General features: G+C 37.1%; 1 protein-coding gene across 1 annotated transcript in view; it reads right to left on the bottom strand.

The window, feature by feature from the left end:
* Positions 1 to 13,743: 13,743 nt before the first annotated feature.
* Positions 13,744 to 23,914, bottom strand: part of LOC131439412 (uncharacterized) — a 287,787-nt gene continuing 277,616 nt past the window's right edge. The window contains exon 5 of the mRNA XM_058610381.1: positions 13,744 to 17,229. Coding sequence (XP_058466364.1) covers positions 15,042 to 17,186 — 2,145 coding nt within the window. The 5' untranslated portion in view covers positions 17,187 to 17,229 and the 3' untranslated portion in view covers positions 13,744 to 15,041. The remainder of the gene's footprint in view (positions 17,230 to 23,914) is intronic.

Raw genomic sequence — 23,914 nt, 5'->3', positions numbered from 1 at the left:
AAAAGGAACCGTGCTAAAAACTATTAGAGCCAAAATACTATACTGAAGAGTACTGTATTCAATTTTTCAATCACTCAGAATCGATTGTATAGAAAATTGTATGTAATTTCGATTTCAACTGGTATGGTCACATAGATCACCTCCTAAAGCGGCTATTTCCATATTTTAGGAAACACAATGTTCATACGATTCTCTGGCTAGATTCAGCTTCGTGCCATTACTCGACAGATGTGCTGGAACTATGATCAATAGAAAAGTACTGGTCCTATCATGAAGCAGGCGCTTTGGAACCATTTCAAGGAAGTAAGTTCGGAGGAGGATATAAGGAAAATATGGATTTCCTCGCAACAAAATGTTCGTGCAGTCCATCGTCTAATACAAGCCCTCCAAACCCTTGGTGGGACACAGAGTGCTCAGATGCTAAACACGCGAAACAAAATGCTTTCAAGACGTTTTTAAAACGAGGAGGAGGAACTCCTCAGAATTTTGAAAAATTCTTGATTTGTAGCTATTGAAGACATTTTGTCGAAGGTTTGTCAAGAGAAACCTCAATGAGCACTCTTTGGAATACGGTCAGACGAATGAGGAATCGTAACGTAGGAAATGAGAGTGATGAATACTCGAATCGATGGATACTTGACTTTGCGAGGAAAGCTTGTCCAGATTCTGTTCTAACGCATAGCATTATTAGGGAGTCTTCTCCAAATAATGGTTTCATTGATAGCCCCTTTTCAATGATGGAATTTTCCATAGCACTCATGTCTTGTAACAATAACGCTCCTAGTTTGGGCAGAATTAAATTCAACTTGGTGAAGAATCTGCCCGATCTAGCAAAAAGACGTTTGTTGGAATTGTTCAACAAGTTTCTTGAGCAAAATATTGTTTCACTTGACTGGAAGCAAGTGAAAGCTATCGGCATTCAAAAGCCGGGGAAACCAGCTTCCAATCACAACACATATAGACCCATTGCAATGTTGTCCTGCATCAGAAAATTGTTCGAACGGTTTGTTGTCAGATACTCAATTTGGTTTTCGTAGAAATAAAGGGACGAATGATTGCCTTGCATTACTTTCGTCTGACATCCAAATTGCCTTCGCTCAAAAACAACAAATGGCATCTGTATTTTTAGACATTAAAGGAGCATTTGATTCAGTTTCCATTGATGTTCTTTCAGACAAGCTCCATCAACATGGACCTCCAGCGATTATAAATAATTATTTGCACAACCTTTTGTCAGAGAAATGCATGTATTTTTCACATGGCGATTTTGCAACATTCAGAATTAGCTACATGGGTCTCCCGCAAGGCTCATGCCTCAGTCCGCTCCTGTATAATTTCTATGTAAACGACATTGACAACTGTCTCGTAACCCCATGTACACTAAGACAATTGGCAGATGATGGCGTGGTTCCAGTTACTGGACTCAAAGCTATTGATCTGCCAAAACCATTGCAAGATACCTTAGATAAATTGTCCGTTTGGGCTGTTCATCTGGTCATCGAATTCTCTGCGGAGAAAACTGAGCTGGTCGTCTTTTCAAGAAAGCATGATCCCGCGCAGCTTCATCTTCATATGATGGAAAGAATGATCCAACAGGTTTTGACTTTCAAATACCTCGGGGTGTGGTTTGATTCCAAATGCATGTCCAAATGTGGACACACTAAGTATCTGATAACAAAATACCAACAAAGAGTAAATTTTCTTGGAGCAATAATCTTGGTGGGGTGCTCATCCGGAAGATCTATTAAAATTGTATCAGACAACGATACTTTCAGTGATGAAATATTGATGCGTTTGCTTTCGTTCCGCTACAAACTCTCATATTATCAAACTGGAGCGAATTCAGTATCGTTGTTTGCGAATTGCTTTAGGCTGCATGCATTCGACACATACAATGAGTCTTGAAGTTCTGGTGGGAGTTCTTCCATTGAAAGATCGTTTTTGGGAGCTTTCATCGCGTTTGCGAATAAGATGTGAGGTACTGAATTCCCTGATTAATAATAACTTCGAAAAGCTAGTTGAGCTTCAATCTCAAACAAGATTCATGACAGTATATTTTAATCATATATCACAGGAAATCGACTCTTCAGGATTTGCCTGTGACAGCCTCCTAAATGTCCCTGACTCAACTTTATTTATCGACACATCCATGCAGCGCGAAGTGGGTGGAATCCCGGAACACCTACGCTCGCTGGAAATCCCAAAAATATTTACAAGTAAGTTCAGGCATATTTAATCTGAGAAAATATTTTACACGGACGGATCTCGAGTTGAAGAGGCTACTGGGTTTGGTACATTCAACAATAAATAATTCATTTAGGCTTCAAGAACATGCATCTGTTTATATAGCAGAGTTAGCAGCAGTTCTTTATAGTTTGAGTGTAATCGTCACATTATCTCCAAACCATTATTTTCTCTTCACAGATAGTCTGAGTGCAATTGAAGCCATTCGCTCAAATGCTGCTGGCAAAAATGAATCGTTTTTCTTGGGCAAAATTAAACAGTGCCTGAATAATTATCAAATCACAATAGTTTGGGTCCCGGCTCATTGCTCCATTCCAGGCAATGAAAGAGCCGATATTGTAGCCAAAAGTGGTGCTATTGAGGGTGAAATTTATGAGAGACCGATTGCTTTCAAAGAATTCTATGACGCGTCCCGCCTAAGAACTCTTGCCAGCTGGCAAACTTCTCTGGATAAAGATGATCTGGGTCGGTGGATGCACTCTATTATTCCTAAAATATCGACAAAGGCATGGTTCAGGGGACTGGATATGAGCAGGGACTTCATTCGTGTGATGTCCAGACTCATGTCCAATCACTACACGTTAGATGCAAATCTTCTTCGAATTGGACTTTCCGAGACTAATCATTAGGCTGGTGGCGAAGGTTATCGCGATACTGATCATGTCGTTTGGACATGAGTGAAGCATCGTGATGTCAGATCTCGACTAATAAATTCCTTGCGTACCCAAGGTAGACTATCCTATGTCCCAGTTCGAGACATTCTTGCTTGTCTTGACCTTCCTTTCATGAAACTTCTTCATCATTTTATCAAGTCCATTGGAGTTCCAATTTAAATTTTATTTTATGTTAGACTGTTTTCTCTTCCATGAGTTCAACCAATAGCCAGCTAACTTATAATGAATAAAAGTTATGAACTGATACAAACAAACTTGAAATGGTTATAAGATCATGTACAAATCGAATGTATTTTATTTAATGTAATTTATAATAGCAAATCGCTTGATAAAAACAGTGTTTAGATAAACTAATGAGTACCAAAATATTAATATGATATTCGAAATGTATTAGGTTTAAAGTACTATGTATTGTGGATGCCACGGCGAAGGAAAACTTATGTATATTGCCTATAAAATAAACATATTTATGGAAAAAAAAGTTCGTGCAAACGTTGTAGTTACAAGTCCTTATGATCAGTGTTGAGAGGAATGTTCGGAAAATGGTATATGCAGTAGTTAATTAAATTAATCAAAAATTCAAAATTAGACCAATACACCTGTTGTCGTTTGAGCATCTTAATATTTACTAATAAAATGCTGTTATTCCTCAAATTTTGCTTTTTTTCAATGGTCTACACAACACCCATATTATTTTGCCTAGTACTTCCGATTTTTGATATCAGAGGGTAGTCGGGTTCATCCACACTGTTGACTTTATCCTACCTTACCCTACATTTGTATATTCTCGAAGATCACTTCAATAAATAGTCATAAAACAATCGTCCTTTTATCAAATGGTCGTTATTTAAAATAATCCCATTTTTCGTCAAATACACAAACATCGTCCCTCACAAGCCCCTATCTCATTTCTTCATGTGTTTTATGGGAGCTACCGCCTTCCGCGGTAGTAGCAGAATGAGAGGGTGCGAGCGAGAAAGGGCGCGATAACCGTATCGTACCTAATAAATTATTTCATAAACTTAATTAATTACCTATCACAGGTGCCGGCATCGATCTAGGTGACAAATAAAGGACCATGGTTAGAAGCTCGACACATGGATCTGTAAATCGCTTGGCTTCCCAGGGTGCGATCGAATACTAGACGATTAGTTGCAAACGCTTGAATTATTCGGAAGCAATCAGCGACAGAATGTGTATTAATTCTGTTTCTTCAATTACAGTATTGTCATTGCATACTGCCACATGAAACGAGACCTGACGAAGAAAAAGGAAGCATTTCACGAGCAGCTGGATCGAACCTACTCCCACAGCGAGATGTGAAACTCGTCATCGGCGACATGAACGCACAGGTAGGCCAGGAGACAATGTACAGATCTGTAATCAAGTTAGAGAGCCTGCACACGGCTTTCAACGATAACGGCCAACGAAGCATGAACTTTGCTGCTTCCCGAGAAATGGTTGTTCGAAGCACCTTCTTCCCGCAAAAATATCCACAAAGCTACCTGGAGATTATCTGATCAATTTACGGAAAACCAAATCGATCATGTTCTCATCGTCGGGCGCTTACTATCCAACATCATCAATGTCCACTACCTTGTCGTGCTTTGGATGTGCGGAAAAATATTGATGTTAAGGTTAAAACCTCTATAATAAAAAAACAAGATAAGTGAGGAAATCGGTAAGCTTAGGAATTGGAAGGGCGAGATTCTACGAGTACCGTACCACGCGGGATTTACTACTACAACTCGAAAAGCACGTAAACAAACAGAGGAAAGAGTCAGGACTCCCAACTCACATGTTTCTAGGAGATGTCCAATCATCAACACAACATGATATATGCAATCTCTTCCGGAAACACTTCAGCAGTGTTTTCTCCGACGAAACTCTATCTAATCATCAAATCTCTGAAGCCATCAACAATGTTCCGCACCGCTCTCCTATCGGCCCTCACCCTATCATATCGACTTCTATGATTGAGTTAGCGTGCGTTAAGCTGAAGTTATCTTCGAACGCTGGACCAGATGGTATTCCTTCAATAGTGCTAAAAAAGTGTTCGAGAAGCCTTTTACTCCCACTCTCACTGCTATTCAACTCATCACTCACCTCAGCAATGTTTCCTGATATTTGGAAGAGTTCATTATCTTTCCAGTATTCAAGAAAGGAAATAAGTCTGACGCTTCCAATTATCGTGGGATTGCGGCATTATGCGCAGTTTCCAAGTTACTCGAAATTATTGTCCTGGATTTTATCACTCACAATTGCAGTAACTACATCTCCGAAACTCAGCATGGTTTTATACCCAATCGTTCAACTTCAACGAATTTACTCTCCTACACATCTTTTATCATCCGTTCTTGAAGCACGTCTTCAAGTAAAAATTAGAAACTGCTCAACGACACCCTTCGCCGTTAGCTCTGGAGTACCCCAGGGCAGTCATTTGGGACCATTTATATTTTTACTATACCTTAATGATCTCAATTTTTTGCTTAAATGCTGTAAGCTGTCCTTTGCTGACGATTTCAAGCTATATCACCAGGTTAAATTTCAAGAAGACACAATATTTCTACAATCACAACTTGATTCATTCGACAATTGGTGTCAAATAGATAGAATGGCATTAAACGCCACAAAATGCTCTGTTATTTCCTTCTCTCACAAACACTCGTTCATAAGATACGAATACAACATTACGGGAAAAGTGCTGGAACGCGAATCATTTGTAAAGGACTTAGGAATTATTCTTGATGCCAAGGTAAATTTCAAAAACCACATAGATTATATAATTTCCAAGGCTTCAAAGCTTCTAGAATTTATTTTTCACGTAACCAAAAACTTTGTCAATGTACACTGCCTTAAGGCATTATATTGTGCACTAGTCCGTTCGACGCTTGAATATGGCGCTATTATTTAGTCACTTTACTATCAAATCGACTATGAGCGCGTCGAAGCTATCCAGCTACGCAATCTACCAAGGAACGACCCTGCAAATTTACCTAGTTATCAAGATCGCTGTAAACTTATAGGTTTGGATCTATTATCTGTTCGTAGGAATGTCTCAAAAGCAGTTTTCATAGCCGATTCGTTACAATCACGTATCGATTGTCCCGAACTCTTTCAATTAATTAATTTCGACATTCATCGTCGTAGTCTAGGTAGCGTTATCTCCCATTTTTAAGATTACCTTCCGCCAGAACGAACTATGGGTTCAATGAACCATTTACTAGTATGTGTTGTTTATTCGTTAACTTATATAATGTCTTCGATTTTCATGTATCTCGAAATGTAATCAAACGATTGTTTCTTAGTCACGTATCATGTTAGTTTTAGAATCAAAGATTGCTACAAAGATGAGGAGGTTTTATGCCTGCTGGAGGCAGAGATTTAAAAATTCTCAACTCCAGTGGGCTTTTCCCGACTCCACATACATGCATACATACATTATTCGCTAGATTCGCTCACCGAAATTAACCCGGTCGTCTCTTCTTCTTTCTCTCTGTCTTCCACCTTGCATTCTTCGATCACTAATTAGATCTACATGCTGATTCTAAACCCGTCGTTTTCTTTGCCTTCCACCATCATTTTGGGCACTAATTAGATCTTCATGCTGATTCTAACATAGTTGCTAGCCCACGCTCGTCTACCACCTGTTCCACCAACCCTTGTATCACTCACTTTTTAAACAAGAATACTATTACTGCCATGTAAGGCTCGGCGTCATCAACCAGTTATAGGGTTATAGAATTAGTTTTAATTGTTAGTTTCAATTGTTAGTGATAAATCCAAATGTATATGTTGGATCATTGTAATCTGTTGATACAAATAATGAGAAGGTTTTATGCCTGCTGGAGAGAAAGATTAACAAATTTCATCTCCATTGGGCTTTTCTCTTGCTTCATAAATAAATAAATAAATTTCTACTACGCATAACATATTCCGGATACAAGTACTCCAAAAGTGTCAAGAACACAACGTACTTACACCCCGTCTTGAAAGCGGCATATGATATAAACGATCGAGAGTAGCTATGGCAGATTAAACACGAATATGGTTTTTCGGATAAACTGACGCGATTGTTCCAAGCAACAAAGGATAGAGTGATGTGTTACGTCCGAGTTTCTGGGACCCTCTCAAGTATTTTCGAATTTCGGATAGGCTTACGGCAAGGTGATCTCTTGTCTCTTGTTGAATAGGCTAACTGCATATCTCGAAATAGCGATTAAAGCGACACCTTGTGAGGGCTGGCGTCTTCAGCGTGGTACTCTGTAATATCCTTAACCATGGTTTTACAAGCTAAACTCGACTATTTTCATTAATAATATTTGCATAATCAGATGAAGTATGAGCACGGTTATTGAAAATCTCTTTCAAACCGTAAAATTCCTTAGTAAATCGTTGAGGAAAGGAATAAAATATGGAATAGCGAAATTACAATGAGTTTCTCCAGGAAACTGTTTTGCGCACCAATAGCTCGCTAAAACGCGAAAATTTTTATTATCCCGTTTTTTAGGTATCTTTCCTTCTTGTCGATTCCCTTAATCGAGGGTAAGGTCTAACACTTTTGAAAAATCATTTATTATTTTCTTTATATTTTTTTATATTCCATTTTAAGAATATTCTGTGAAATTTTCAAGCCTATTGGAACGAAACTCTAGAAGTTATGGACCTTTATCTATGGCTCTCATTCTGCAAAGAAGCAAGAGCTCGACGCACAGACAATAGATTTCTACTTCGATTGACTTTAAAACTTGACAAAGCATTCTGGAAATGTTTCATTATAATAAATCATGAAAGAAAAAATATGATTTTTTCAAAGTGTTAGGTCTTACTGCCTGAAGTAATAAATTGTTTCCGTTGAGTTTATAGACAAAAAAATATAAACGCCTTTTTCTCGAAAGCACGTTTTGAAAGTCCGTGTCCATCGTCATTCAAAAACTACTGCACCAATTGTTTTCAAATTTTGCACACACTTTCTACATATAAAAAATAGACCCCAACGTTTTCCTTTTCGTTGTTTGTTACTTTGGAGAGGTTTTACAGCTACAAAATGGCGGATTTTTTTTTGTGAAAAGTCGTAGTTTTCGCTTTGAACAACCACCAAAAATTAAAAAAAAAATCAAACAGAAACATTGTGGTCTAGAAAAACTTCTACTCTAACTATACTGCGTTCATTTGTTCACTTCTGATTAGTCTGCGCTGAGATACAGTGGACACCGCAAATCATGATTTGTAAGAAGCGTCTTTAAAAATACCTCTTCACCGACTTATTTAAAATTACTAAACGTTGTTCGAATGATGCTCTTTATCATACAAAAAATTTGAACGAAAATTCTGGAAAACAATCGCAAAAATGATTTTTTTCATCGTTTTGACCCTTACCCCTTAAGGAAACTCGCGTACAAAAACGATTAACCACACCAAATCTCACTACATACATTTGAATACTCTTGCATCAATGTTTCTGCTTTCTTCTATAGAGTTTAATAGAATTACAGGAAAAAACGACTTTTGATCGAGCTCGATCAGACGACAAGCTCGACGAGATAGGAAAACGTTTCTCAGTGTGTATGTGTGTTTGTGTGTGTTGAAGGCTGAACCAATTAAAACAATCTTAGATTCGTTTGAAAGCTACTATTGAGTTATTGGTGAAGTTTGAAGATCAAATGGCTATCCTTATCAGTCCCAGAGAAATGATGATATGAGTGACATAAACGACAAGTCAGTTTTTATCTACCAGTAATTGTTTTATTTTAGACTCGTTCGTTATCATTTGTTTCAAATAGAAATAATGAAGGAACATGTTTATACCTCCCAAGAGGTTTTGGGAACAACTAAGGAAAAACTAACGCATATTAAGTGCTACGTTTAGTAACGAATCTTAAGACACTCATTTCTAAAAGTGTATTTTCATATTTATTTAAGGCCTGATCACAGTGAGTCGCGTGAAAATTGTGAATCCACCACGTGGTTCCCTCAATTCCCTTTTTCGTCTGTTTGTTTAAGAAAGTTATGATGGAAAAACTACATTTTGGGAGCCTCATATCAATTATGCTCCTTATAGGGACCGTGTACGAGGGCGTGGTTTAGTGGCCGGCGACGACAGCGCACGAGGCGGCGAGTGGAAAAAATAATGCTACCATAGCAAAACTTGTAAACTGAGTTTGAAAATACGTATTTTCTCTGCGGATTTTTTTCCGAACCCTATGGAATTATTCGCGTGTGGTGCGAACGATTGTTCAACATCGACTGACTATTAAATTTTGAATCGAATTATTCATTCTATATCTAAATACGGCCACGTCATTTTCTGTCATTGCAGTTGGATTTGTGTCTAATATTTGTCATATTCACTCAAATTCAAACACTCAAACGATATTCTCAGCACATTAAATGATTTTTTAATCGACTTGACCGGAAACACTGAAAAATATCTTGCTAAAACATTCTAATTTCAGACCAGTAGTAAAAATTGCTTCTGTGTAATTTCTTTTTATACTTTCACTCAAAGAAAATACCCCAATAAAAAGTTTAAATATTTTTTAAATTAAGTAAGTTTATCTCGAAGTTATTCTTACTTTCACTGAATTGCAATTATTACACCACTTGCTATTACTTTATTTTCAGAGCAAAATAGACCCAAATAATTTTCCATCCGTCAAACTTTGAAATGGCTCCACAGTTTTAGATAAATTTAACTACTCGATAAAAAATAACTGCCCGACTGTAAAATGTTCATACTCTTAGAATGGAGGAAGAAAATAAATTGTAATCGTAAAAAAGCTAGCAATCTCGCGAGTAGCCAGTTTGACGTATATTGAAAATACGAGTCACGAAGCTAACAACAAATAATCATTTTATTGAAACGCTGAACTGTTCTTGCCTTTCTCATATAGAAAGGTTATACAATCACTTGAAAATCGACTAGTAAAAATTGGCCAAGTGTCATATGCCATTCCACTCAGTTCGTCGAGCTGAGCAATCTATCTTTTTGTGTGTGTTTCTCGAAAATGACTTAATCGATGTTGACCAACTTAGATTCAAATGAAAGGTTCTACACGGAATTCTTGAATTTCATCCGGATCCGACTTTCGGTTTCGGAATGATAGGACAAAGTGTGTTAAAAATTGTGTACCGTCACTTGAAGAGTCGAAACGAAAAAAGTAAAAGGTTTTCTAAATTGGTCTCGAAAGTATTCCCGGTTTTCGAATAACGACGGCAGATAATAGTCATACACTCAAAAAAGGATCTCACTTACTTTTACACTTAGACCGGTATCCCTAATCTTAGGTTCAAATGAATGATCTTATGCTCCTACCGAAAATTAAATATATTTTTCGGTTGCAATTGTTAGTTGATGGCCATACGAACCAACTTCGATTATACATTCTCGGGTTCTAGTGCCCGAAATACTTACAATAGTGGAACTCACTTCGTTTTCTCATCGATGTCAGAGAACTGTTCCATTCTGTAGGTTATACTAGTTATTGCACAAATAATCTCTTTGGTTTATTTTAAGAATCGGAGAGAAATGTTTTTAATAGTCTACCACAGTATTATATATGAGAATATGATTGATGTGAGAAAAGGATCATTACACCACTATGTTGTATTAAAACAGGTTTTTGACTGTTTTATTCAGCGAGTACATATGGTAACAGTGTAAAGCTACGGTAGAAGTTTTTCGCCTATTCGCCACTAATGGCGCTACTTGTAATCGTGCACGGTCCCTATATCGACACCGATGCATTTTAAAGGGCCCATGTGTTCGACATATTTTCTTGTAGTAACCTGTTCTATAATTCTTCAAAAGGCTTGAATTCACTACCAATGTATGCAAATTAAAACTTATAACTCACTTCTAAGTGGATTAATGACAACTTTGTTTGTATTCAAAGAAGAAGGCAGTTCCAAACAAAAGTTTTTCTGAATGCAATGAAGTCCCAAAATCAACCTCTGAAACTCAAACAGAAAACGTATTTTGATGTGGTTGGGACCACTGAGCACTCTGTTAAAAGTGGATTGATTTTTGGTTTTGAAACTATGCAATCCAATTATTACAATCACAAAAAACTGAACATTTTGACATCTAACTATGTATAACTTAAAAAATAAACATCAAATCGCAAAACCAATCTGTTGCGTATTGGCTGACGAGAAGACTTTTCATTTGCGACTAGTCTCGCCATCTCTGAGATCTTGACCTCTTTGTGAACAACACATAACTAACCACACACGATCATTTGCTCAGTTCGTCGAGCTGAACCGGTTGGCCCTCCGGGCATCGGGTAATTTTCCCAAAATTCGAGCGAATCCTATTTTTAATTTTTTATATTTACAAAAATATTGTGAAATCTCATTAAAAAAATCTGGTTTTTGCAGATAATACGAACAGAAGCGTTTAAAATTCCAGTTGCGTGTATGTAAATGAAGAAAATAGAGACCATTGTAAACTTTGAAAGCTATCACACTTTGTTGGACATTTCATAAACTCGATGCAGCGCACCGCGCTGGAGACGCTATGCGCCACTTGGTGGCGCTTCCGGAGCTGCGCAGGTAGCCTATAGAGACCGTGCACGATAACAAGTAGCGCCATTAGTGGCGAATAGGCGAAAAAGCTCTACCATAGCTTTACACTGTTACCATATGCTCACGCTGAATAAAATAGTCAAAAACCCGTTTTAATACAACATAGTGTGGTAATGATCCTTTTCTCACATCAATCATATTCTCATATATAATACTGTGGTATACTATTAAAATATTTCTCTCCGATTCTTAAAATAAACCAAAGAGATTGTTTGTGCATTAAATAGTATAACCTACAGAATGAATCAGTTCTCTGACATCGATGAAAAAACGAAGTGAGTTCCACTATTGTAGGTATTTCGGGTACTAGAACCCGAGAACGTATAATCGAAGTTGGTTCGTATGGCCATCAACTAACATGATTTTAATTGCAACCGAAAATATGCTTAATTTTTGGTAGGAGCATAAGATCATTCATTTGAACCTAAGATTAGTAATACCGGACTAAGTGTAAAAGTAAGTGAGATCCTTTCTTGAGTGTATGACTATTTAATGCCGTCGTTATTCGAGATTCGGGAATACTTTCGAGAGCAATTTAGAAAACTTTTTACTTTTTTCGTTTCGACTCTTCAAGTGACGTTACATAATTTTTAACACACTTTACCTTATCGTTCCGGAACCGAAAGTCGGATCCGGATGAAATTCAAGAATTCCGTGTACAACCATGAGACCTTTCATTTGGATCTAAGTTGGTCAATATCGATTAAGTCATTTTTAAGAAACACACACACACAGATAGATTGCTCAGCTCGACGAACTGAGTGGAAAGGCATATGACACTTGGCCAATTTTTACTAGCCGATTTTCAAGTGATTGTATAACCTTTCTATATGACAAAGGCAAAACAGTTCAGCGTTTCAATAAAATGATTATTTGTTGTTAGCTTCGTGACTCGTATTTTCAATATACGTCAAACTGGCTACTCGTGAGATTGCTAGCATTTTCACGATCACAATTTATTTTCTTCCTCCATTCTAAGAGTATGGACCATCCTGCGAATTATTTGAACTTTTAGTTAAAATTTGACAGTCGGGCAGTTATTTTGTATCGACTAGCTAAATTTATCTAAAACTGTGGCCTATTTCAAAGTTTGACGGATGGAAAGTTATTTGGGCCTATTTTGCTCTGAAAATAAAGTAATAGCAAGTGGTTTAATAATTGCAATTCAGCGAAAGTAAGAATAACTTTGAGATAAACTTACTTCATTTAAAAAATATTTAAACTTTTTATTGGGGTATTTTCTTTGAGTGAAAGTATAAAAAGAAATTACACAGAAGCAATTTTTACAAAAGGTCTGAAATTAGAATGTTTTAGCAAGATATTTTTCAGTGTTTCCGGTCAAGTCGATTGAAAAATCATTTAATGCGCTGAGAATATCGTTTGAGTGTTTGAGTTTGACGAATATTATACACAAATCCAACTGCAATGACAGAAAATGACGTGGCCGTATTTAGATACAGAATGAATAATTCGATTCAAAATTTTATAGTCAGTAGATGTTGAACAATCGTTTGCACCACACGCGAATAGTTCCATAGGGTTCGGAAAAAATCCGCAGAGAAAATACGCTAGAAAGAATTTTCAAACTCAATTTACAAGTTTTGCTATGGTAGCATTATTTTTTCCACTCGCCGCCTCGTGCGCTGTCGTCGCCGGGCACTAAACCACGCCCTCGTGCACGGTCCCTATATTGCTTTGGAAGGAGAAATTCGAACAGTGAGGATCGACACGAGTGGAAAGTCCGCACAGCTTTTCGGTTTCGCTGACGACGTTGATATTGTGACACGTAACTTTGAGAAGATGATGGAAACCTATATCGGACTGAAAGCTGAAGCAAGGCGTATCTGGCCATAAATGCATCAAAAACAAAATACACCAGACGAAGAGGCTCTAGAGAAGAAACACTACGTCTCCCACCACGAATATAGGCCACGATATCGTGGTGGTTAACGAGTTCGTGTATTTGGACTTACTGGTGACCGCCGATAATGATAATAATAGGGTAATTCAGAAGCATATTTTGGAAGACAATTTTTCTCGAAACAGCTCGGATTAGTTTTGCACGGTTCTACGAATTTATTTTGACCGGTTTCACAGTGCCACGGTGCGTATCCTCCGTGAAATACTTACCTTGTCAAATTTGAGTGAGCGAATGAAACTCAAACTCCTTAAACACGAATTGGCAATCGGGGCGTCATCATCCATAAATATTATTAAATAAAAAAATTGTACTCCACGGTTAATTGTTTAAATGATCTCCGATCAACGTAGAAATGGGCAGATACCGATCATCAGTATATTTTACTGCTGTGTTTCGACAAATCTCCATATTTGAAAAGAGTTTTTCTGAGCACTACTCATACGTCTATTATCTAAATGATTAATATAATACACGGTAAAACTTTTGGCAATAGTCTGCTACAGTGTTTCGTCTGGTTTATCCCTCATTTGATTGATTGTTGTTTTGTTATTTCCTGGCTTGTTTTGCGAATTTTAAGCATGCGTTTTGTGTATTAGACAGATTGATATTGACTAATGGCTAAATTTTAAATAAAATATTTAATTTGGATTAACAATATACACACTAAACATCTATTACTCAGACGTATACCAATAATGCTCGCTGAATATAGCTACTGATGATTCACTCTCATTTAAGTATATTTACAGATAAAGCGTCAAGTAGATTCAATTGCGCAGTTTTAAATTGTGCTTGCATTGTTTTTATATGATAAAAAAATGCAAAACATGCAACTTCTCCAAAATTACAGTGATGTTTTCTGTTTACTTTTCGCCATTACAAAAATACAATTTTATTACTTTTTGGCACATTATGTATGTAAGATTTTCCGCACAATCCGGGTTTAGATTTTTTATTCCATTATAGACATAAATATTTTTCACATACGATAATTTTTCTCCACAAAGTTGATTCATTTGTTTGTTAACAGTTTGGATATAAAACTTTTCATTATTAGCAAGTTATTACACATTTCAAAAGCGCAAAAAAAAACAGATCTAAGATATGTACAATAGGACGAAATGCGATAATTACAAAAATACAAAACATTGTTGCCTCGTAGCAAACGAAATCCTAACCATGTTGAAATGTGAAGAATGTAGATTAAAAACAGTACAGATTTGCACATTCTATCAATCGCGTGATAAAATAAGATCTATTCGCAGGTGTTGAAAAGCAGCGTTCTCATTCAAAAGTGGGCATTTTCAGAGGCTAAAAATGCTTCTTTTATGTTTTATGGAGGGGTTTGCGAAAAAATGGTAAAAATATCACAGGTTCTACGCAAATTGTCATAACATAAAAGAAAGAATAAACTTGCCAAAGAGAAAGTGACAGTTAGTTATTCCTCACATTTCATCAGTATGCAGTGTGCGTTTTCCTTTTCAAGGTTAGGCAGGGATCCTTAGATGAGAAATCGTTGTACCACTAGTGTTATGTTTTGTCTATACACAATTGTGCTCCAATTAAATAATACTTAAAGCTGACGAAAAACTACCGCGGAAGGAAGTTTACTGGCTTTATCTCTTGTGCTTCAGCTGGCGCATGTTCAACACCTTGTAGATGTCCTGCGATGAGACCTCCTTGTAGAAGTTTTCGCTGGGGCTTCGGGAGTTGCCCCTCGGTGTTCCCGAAGAAGGGGAAGTGTGACCAGTTGAACCAACCGATGCCGGTCTCCATCGGCTGCTGGAGCTTCGGGAATCGTTGCTACTGCTGGTGCTGGTAGTTAACGATTGATCCCGCACCAGCGGCATACGGGACCAGAATCGTAGCAGCATTGGCTTTTGCCCGGTTTGATCCACTTCCCAACCAGAGGGTAGCCACCAAAATGGTGGCCGCTGCGTAGTACTTTCTGTGGAAGTTTTCTTTGGAAAAATGTCCGGAAGTCGGCTGGCATGTTGTGTTACACGATTGGACACGGAGCCCGGAAAACGCACCATGTTGTGGTTGGTGGCAGCTGCTGTCTGCTGATCGTCGCTACGCGTTGGGAACCGGATTCGGGAATTCTGTTGATGGCGTTGATTGTTTTCGGCCACAATTTCATTAATTTTTCGAAGTTGATCGACATAGTTGTGATCGGCGGTCGTAGTTGCAACCGTCGATGGTGCTGGCAGATGGTGATAGACGAAGCGATTGTTCGTATCCATTGTTTCACGGAGATTTTCTTTCATCTCTTGACGGTGGATGCTGACTCGATTTCTCTTATCGACATCGGTATCGTTGACTAGCACCAGTAATGGCGTTTCCGTGCTGCGCTGTTGCGGCACGGTGGTTGTTTCTGGTGTAGCCCTTGTAGTTCGATCCTGTTGAGTGTAACTGGCAACGATGAATGGAGGAGGTGTGGCACCAGGCGGACTGTACCACTTCGATCGTAGCGGTGTTACGATTTGAACTGGTTTCGGAGTAGATTGAATTTGTGGCAAAGCAGGTGGCATTGTGTGAATCAGCACCTTCGTCGTAGTAGGCTCCGGAAGAGTACTACTTTCGGTTGGCTTGTATCTCCCGGCTTTAGAAGTCGAACCAGTGCTGAAGAATCCAACTTGCTCTGTATTTGCATCGGATGGCACATCTGTAGTGGCGAACGCGTTAGGTTCTAGCAGTAAAGATTCTTCAGCCAGCTCCGACTTCAAATCTTCCAGATCTGTATCGGTGCCATCACTATCTGGTGGTGCTGTTGATGTGGAAAAAGAACTGTCGGTAGCCTGGCTATCTGTATTACCAGTGCTCATCGATGAACCACTCTCCCGAAGAGAAACAGTTTCAGTAGTAGTTGGCGTACTTAGCTCTTCTGTGGTGGTGCTCAAAACAGTAGAAGTCGTATCAGTACTTGCCACACCGTTTGTACTAGTGGAAATAGTAAAGTCCGCATAAACTGGATCCAAAGAAACGGTAGGCGGAGCAACAGACGTGGAAGTAAGAACAATGTTCTGGACCACGGTTCCGTTATTTCCATCCAGTTCGAGCTGTGTCGAGAGTGTACCATTTGGTAAACTCTCAAAGGCAAGAAACGAAATATCGGTGTGAGTTTCAGCTGGTGTTTGATCGGTTGGTTGTTTACTCGTTTGGATAGGAAATGTCGATTGTTGGTTAACGGAGTCGACGGTAGACTGCTTTACACTGGCTCTAACCGAACTCGGTAATCGATCTTCAACGGTGGTGTCGTAAAACGTGTCCACAGGTCTAGACTGTTGAAGCGGTTGCTCAAACGGTAGATCTATACTCAATGGTAGATTCACCTGGAACGGACCCGATGTGTCGTCGTCGTAATCGTAGTCATCCTCACCGCCGGCATTTGGCGTTCCTCCTCCATTCCCAAGAATGCTTTGCAATTTGGTAACCAAGATGTCGGCCGTGTTGATGTTGACCACATGGATGCACTTGCCGTTGTAGTCGATCTTGGTATCAGGTGGACAGAGTGAACCATTATACCCGTTCAGCTGCGGTGCAATGAAGATTGATTTCGGTATTTTTTTCGCTTTGCCTCCCATTCCACTGGGACGAGAATCTCCCGACAGCCACGCCGCTTGCCAGGTTAGATGGTCCGGACTGTTGTCCAGTGGTTTCGAAGTAATTGGCAAGCCGCTTGCAACGGCCAGCATGCAGGAGTAACAGCATAGCAGAGTAAGCGTCAGCGAGGACATTGTTAATTTAGCTCGTTTTTTCATTGTTCCGGTACGATGTGGATTCAGTGCATTTTCATCAGGCAATCTGCAAATAGAGTAGAGAAAAAAGGATGTTAAATACGACGGAAGTTTGCTTTTCGGTGCTGGTGTACGATGTGATTGAAATTTATATGCACTTTATCTGGTCGGTATTCATTGAATTCAATCGTTTTTTTTTTTGGAACCATTGGTAAGTGGATGCGGGAATGGAATGTGCATGCTTTCCGGTTCACATTTTCAAAAATTGCACTCCATTGTGAGATCACAGTACGCTTGATTGGCTTTCCCTTGTCGTTTTTAGCAAACCACGTGGGCAGATGCTTGAGTTATTTTCAAATGAAAATATGTTCATGGTGCATTTATTTTTCCGACGGCTCCGAGTACGTTCCCCGACAAAGTAAAAGAAGTTACACCTCGACGAAAATACCACGCGGAAAACGTGAAACTAGTCGAAGAACGTGACGGATGGGACGGATGTTTTGCCGCAGGAAAAGTTGCCGGACCGGACGGTTCGGAACGAGTGGGACTCGTAGACATCATTGCCATGAAAGTGATTTTCTAGGTCAGAAAGTGAATGGATCAACACAGCGATAAAGGTGTATCATTTCAATCCTCCGGCGGTCTGGGACCGGCGAGGCCTGAGGACCAATTTCGATTTCATTTTCACACACGACCGGCGCAACATCACGTAATTTATTGACTTCGTAAAGTGATTGCGGTGAACCGGTTGTTGATGTTTTGTCAGATTTCATCTCGAGGGAAATGCAGTGAAATGTGTAAAATTGAGAGATTTTTTTTCCGTGGATCGAACATATGAATTGAACGAAAAAAATGGTGTAGTTTTTAGTCGTCTGTTACAACGTTGAATACTGGATATTCAGACACATTGTGTACTAGAATCGTTATTAGCGTTGCCACCACGGATGCATCGCTCGCTCGGTAGCAATTTTGCTGGAATTGTAGAGTAACGGTTGTTTTTTCAACAAATGTTCTTTATTAATACAATAATTTTGATGTATCTGATGCCTGATTACTTGAGACGCCCTGAAGTACTGAGTCTACATTATTTGATTTGATTAAAGTCAATGATGTGTCCGAAATTTTTTAGCCAATCTGCTGGTTAGCGAAGAATTGTAGGCGAATTTGAATTCCCATTCTTAATACAATTTGCTGTGTATAATAAAAAAAAATAAATTCAAGATTGGACACCCTCTGCAGTAGTTTTGATGTTTATTTCATAGAAAAGACAATATGTTTTAAGACTGTAATATAATTACAAACCTGCTAGGCGACCTAAACCCAACCCCAATCAACAAAGTATGACAGGATTCTCTCAAAACGATATCTTGCCTTCGTAACGGCTCCCTATTTTATCTCATTCCATGTTACATGTTACCTCAAAAATCTATTTTAGCCACTAAAATCTCAAAAATTAGTCACTAAAATTTCAATAGTTATTTCATATTTATGCTAAATTCGCTTTGCTCCACATTGAGAACTGATTCACATTTCTAAGAAATTAAGTTAATATTAAAAAAAACAGCTAAAAACACTTCTGAAATGATCACTACTTTGTTCCTAATTTCATCTAAATGGACTTTTATTCATCCTAGCGTTGGTTGGTTCATCCTCTTAAGGAGCAAGACTCTTTGCAAGCGTATGAGTAATGTCAACAATGTGTGCGTAAAATTCCGGCGCTTCTTTTTCTGATTTTAATTAATAAATCTCCCATATGGTTGAAAAACAAACCAATCGGATCATTCTGCTTAAAATTACAATTCAAGAAAAACGAAAATCTTAGTCTAAAACTATTTCAGTTTCTGCTTACATCCACTAACACATTCGATTAGGTCGTCAAATGGTGAGATAACTAAGTCCTCACAAGTCCCTATCTCATGCCTCCCCGAGCGTCTATGATGACATTTGGTCAATAGAACGGCGTCGACTGGGTGCTATCGCCTTCTGCGTTAGTAGCAGAATGAGAGGGTGCGAAATGGCTTGTAGGTTGAAGCCCATCCTAAAATGCAGTGTTTATCATAGTATATTACAACATATAATTCTGTTGTTTATTACATCATGTATTATTATTATTATTTTAATTATTATTATTATTATTATTATTATTATTATTATTATTATTGTTATTATTATTATTATTAGAAGAGCGTAACTTACATTACGACATCAACTGTTATATTGTATCATAGCATATTATTTCATATATTATCGTCTTACACTATTTTATGTTATTATATAACATGTTGTATGGTATTATACTGCATTGCATTATATCATATCATATTGTATTATATTATATTATATTTTATTATATTATATTATATTATAGAGTTTATTATGAGTAGTACTACGTACCTCTGCGCAAAATATACATTTGTTTTCCTTATAAGTTATCATTATTAAAGTAACTTTCTACTAAATATCAAGGTCGTCACAAGGTGAGCTTGGTCCTCACTGGATCCTGTTTCATGCCTACACGTGTGTCTGTGGTGACAATTGGTCGATGGAATGCGTTGATGGCAGAATGAGAGGATGAGAAATGACATATAAATTCAAGTAATATAATATCATAGCATATCGCAACATATCATTTTATTTATTCTATTATTTATTATATAATTCATTGTACTATATAATATTGTTTTTTATTGTTATTTTCATTATTATATTGATTGTTATTATTATTAATTTGTCATCAATAATAATAACATATATTATTTTTATAGATGTGGATGTTATTATTGTTATTAGAAGAGAAATAGTCTACTTCCTGCAGTATTGCGAAGATAGAAGAGCATAACTGACACTCTACATTAACTGTTATTTTATATTATGTTTTGTAATATATTATATTATATTGTATGACATTGTATTATATTATAATTAATTAAAATATATTATATTATATCATGTTATATTATATTATTTTGTAATCTATTATATCATTTTATGTTATATTAATTTCATTACACTATGTTTCATTGTATTTATCAATATAAAACATTTTGCACGGGGGCGTAAAGGGGAGGGAGCACCAGGGCATCGGACGAATTGATGACTGGACGAGGGATTGTGGATAGCCAGCCCAAGTCACTTGAAGGAAACTTGTTTCCTTCTGAAGGTTTGAAATGAGTCTGACGCGCCCTTCTCAAACAAACCATCAGGCGGGTTCAAGCATGTATAGCGATATGCTTCATCCATGCACTGGATATTATGGTTGGAAGAGCATCTTTTATTCCCGCGGAATACGAGTAAGTGACTCTACTTACGTATCCGCCCAACCCTTTTTGTTCGCTTTTCGGTAACAGCTATAGTAAGAAGGTGAATGGATGAGTCATATCGGGGCTACTGTAAGTCTACCCGCATCCACTGGCAAGTCCTTGAACTGATGGTGGCTTCACTTCACATCACATCACATCACATCACACATCCACTAACACATTCGATTAGCAACAAACACATTCCTGCATGGATTTCCTATTGCAGAAATTATTGCGATATAAAGATTTACGTACCTTCTATAAGTAAACCCGAAAAAAAGGAATTTTTTATTCAACACGCGAAAGGCAATGGATATGGAATGTTGTCGTAAAACTGTTTATTTTTCCGAAAAACTGCTTTTGTAACAGAAAATATTAAGTTAACAAGTTAACTTGTTTTACACTTGATCCTTAATTGGCAATTGCGATAGAAATCAAAACAAAATATTGCACTATTACACCCTCATGTTCAACATGTCAGAATTATTCTTAAAATGGTCTAATACCACACACGTTATTTTTAGAACCAGTTTGGAGTCATTTCGACTTTTAAAAATTGTTGGGTAGTTTTCGTTTCCTTTCGTTTTACATTTAAATTTTTAGTAAGGTTAAAAATATGAAAATATCAGATGTACAGCCAGAGATGCCATTTATATAGATTTTTCTGTATTATGTAGATTTTTACATGCGCATGCAATAAAGAATACAGATTTCCTAAATTCGATACAGATATATGTAGATTTACAAATACAGGACATAATAAATTGAAATTTTCTGTTTGAGCTCTCTGTAGTAGTAGTGACTAGAGTGCCTGTAATATCAGAGTAAATACAGCTATTTGTTTGGAATGACAGCTTTGTGCCAAACGAGTTAGCGATCTGTCAAAACTATAAAGCTTACGAAGCTGCAAACATTTCAGATTGACTGTTTTTAGTTGTTGCAAACATTAAGGTTGAAATGTCGTCACTTTAATATCACAGGTACTCTAGTAGTGACGAGATAAAAGTTAGGTAATTAATAGGGCAAATTACAAATTGATCTTCAAATTTTATAATTGTGTAGGTATTAGAAGATGTACGTTAAGTGCTGAAATCCCAAGTGAACTTCCGAAGTCAACAGTATATGGTATTGAAATTATTTTTTTGTTGGTTTCGATTATTAATGGAAATTTAGTTTTGTCGTTGTAGAGTGAATTGATTGTTGGTCGCTCATTGCCATCTCATCATCTGAAGCCATAAAAGGCTTGAATAACCTTCTCTCAACATCATTTCATTATAAAAATATAGATTTAATAATACAGATTCTCTATGAAAATATCTGGCATCTCTGAGCATGAAACACACATACATACTTAACAGCATTGTGTAGACATATATCGGAATGAAACCAATGCTACTAGACTTGCCATAATGGTTATTTCATTAGTATTTGACACACACTTTCTAGCAATATTCAAAGTCAAAACAGTTTTATTGAAATATGAATATCAATAATAATATTTAAACGAATGGCAACCCGATCAGATGGAAATAACAGAATTATAACAACTGGAGTAATTTATTTCAGAAATATTTTGTAACAATGTTTGAAATATTTTTGAGCTGTTAAAATAACAAAAATCATAACAAAAAAGACTCTAGCGGGAACAAAATCGTAACAGATTTTGAAACGTTTGTATCACAATTATTACTGAATTTGATCTAACTTCAGAAGTCCGAAAGCAGGAATTTATAACAATAGTTGTGATAAATTAGATAGCAAATTTGACACAGAAAAACTATATCACAGCCAACTGTTAGCATCGTTTCAATCCAAAATTGTTGAATGATTTTTTTTATTAAGTGAATAATTTATTTAGTGACCTGATTTCTTCGTTTCGTTTTTAAAAATTCTGATCATTATTGCTCGATATAAAGCAACGGAAAAACTCATTTTTTCAATTAATGAACGTTATCATGAGTCTTTCAAATGAAAATAAAACATCATACCTTATGATCAAAAAAGAACCGGAATTTTCATTTTAAAATTCCCGCGCTTGTCCAATCGGTAAACTTTTATTCTCTCAACGTTGGCAATACTTTTATACACATTCTGTCAAATTTTGACGCATATCGTACGATTAGTTTTCGTTTGGCGTCTATACAAAGAAGTTGAAAAATTTTCGTGTGGCGATTTTTATATTGGATGAAAATTTAGAACAACGTGCGTGCATCAAATTTTGTGTTGCAAATGGATTTAAGTGTTCCGAAAGGTTGAAAATGTTAGAAAAGGCCTTTGGTGAATCGTGTCTAGGAAAAACACAGGCATAAGCAAAGTCCTGGCATTACATTCCTTTTGTGGAATTTGGCCTTTCTGTTTCAACAGACTTTGCAGCCGATTCTTAGTGTACAGAATCATTGCATGGCTAGTACTACTGACACTAAGAATTCTTCCAAGTCGGGACACAGGCATACGAGTGGTATAAACGCTTCAAAGGTGGTCGTACAAGCTTGGATCATGATGAGATCCCTGGCCGCCCAACAACATCTGTTACTGAAGAAAACATTGAATCGGCGAAGCAAATCGTGTTGCAAAATCGTTCTGTACCGATTAGATTGCTGTGTTGTTGGGCAACTCTCATGGATCAGCCGAACACATTTTAACTGATGTTTTGGGTTTGAAACGCATCGCTTCTCGGCTGGTGCCAAAAAAGCTTAATTTCAGGATAATGCGCCGGCTCACACAGCGTTGGTTGTGTCGCAGTTTTTGGCCAAAAACTCAACCAATATCATCAACCAAGCACCGTACTCTCCAGATATGGCCCCGTGTGACTTTTTCCTCTTCCCCAGACTCAAATTGCCATTGCGGGGAACGCGTTTTGAGACCATAGAGACCATAAAAGAGAATTCACTGCGTGAACTAAAGGCCATACCTTCGGCGGCCTATAAAACTTGTATGGAAAATTGGATCAAGCGTTGGCATGCATGTAATGCCGCAGAGGAAAGAGTAGGCGATAATAAAAAAATTTATTAAAAATTGAAATTTTGCTATTTTTAATAAAATTCCGGTTCTTTTTTTATCATAAGGTATATGATTTTGTTATTATATTGTTATCATAAGTTTTAACTATCAACCGTTTTCATTTGTTAAATATCTCAAAATAACACAAATTGTTATACATATCAACTGTTGATATACTTGTGTTTTGATTTAGTTATGTGCAACTGTTCGGGAATCTTGCAATACGAAATGAGATGAAAACAAAGCGCAATCAAGTGAATTAAGTGCAAATATTCATTTCATATTTTTGAAGATTTTTCTTGCTTAGTGGGTAATTTTAGATGTTTTTAATTGTTGATTAAACAAGTGAACATTACTAATTATGAAACATACTAATTATGAAACATGACCAATTGTAAAACTTACGATGTAATGTTTCCTAAATTGGAAAAAAATATTTTTTAATGGAAAAAA

The sequence above is a fragment of the Malaya genurostris genome, chromosome 3 (genome assembly GCF_030247185.1).
Source record: "Malaya genurostris strain Urasoe2022 chromosome 3, Malgen_1.1, whole genome shotgun sequence".
In the NCBI taxonomy this organism is placed as follows: Eukaryota; Metazoa; Arthropoda; class Insecta; order Diptera; family Culicidae; genus Malaya; species Malaya genurostris.
This window is presented reverse-complemented; position numbering and strand designations above follow the sequence as displayed.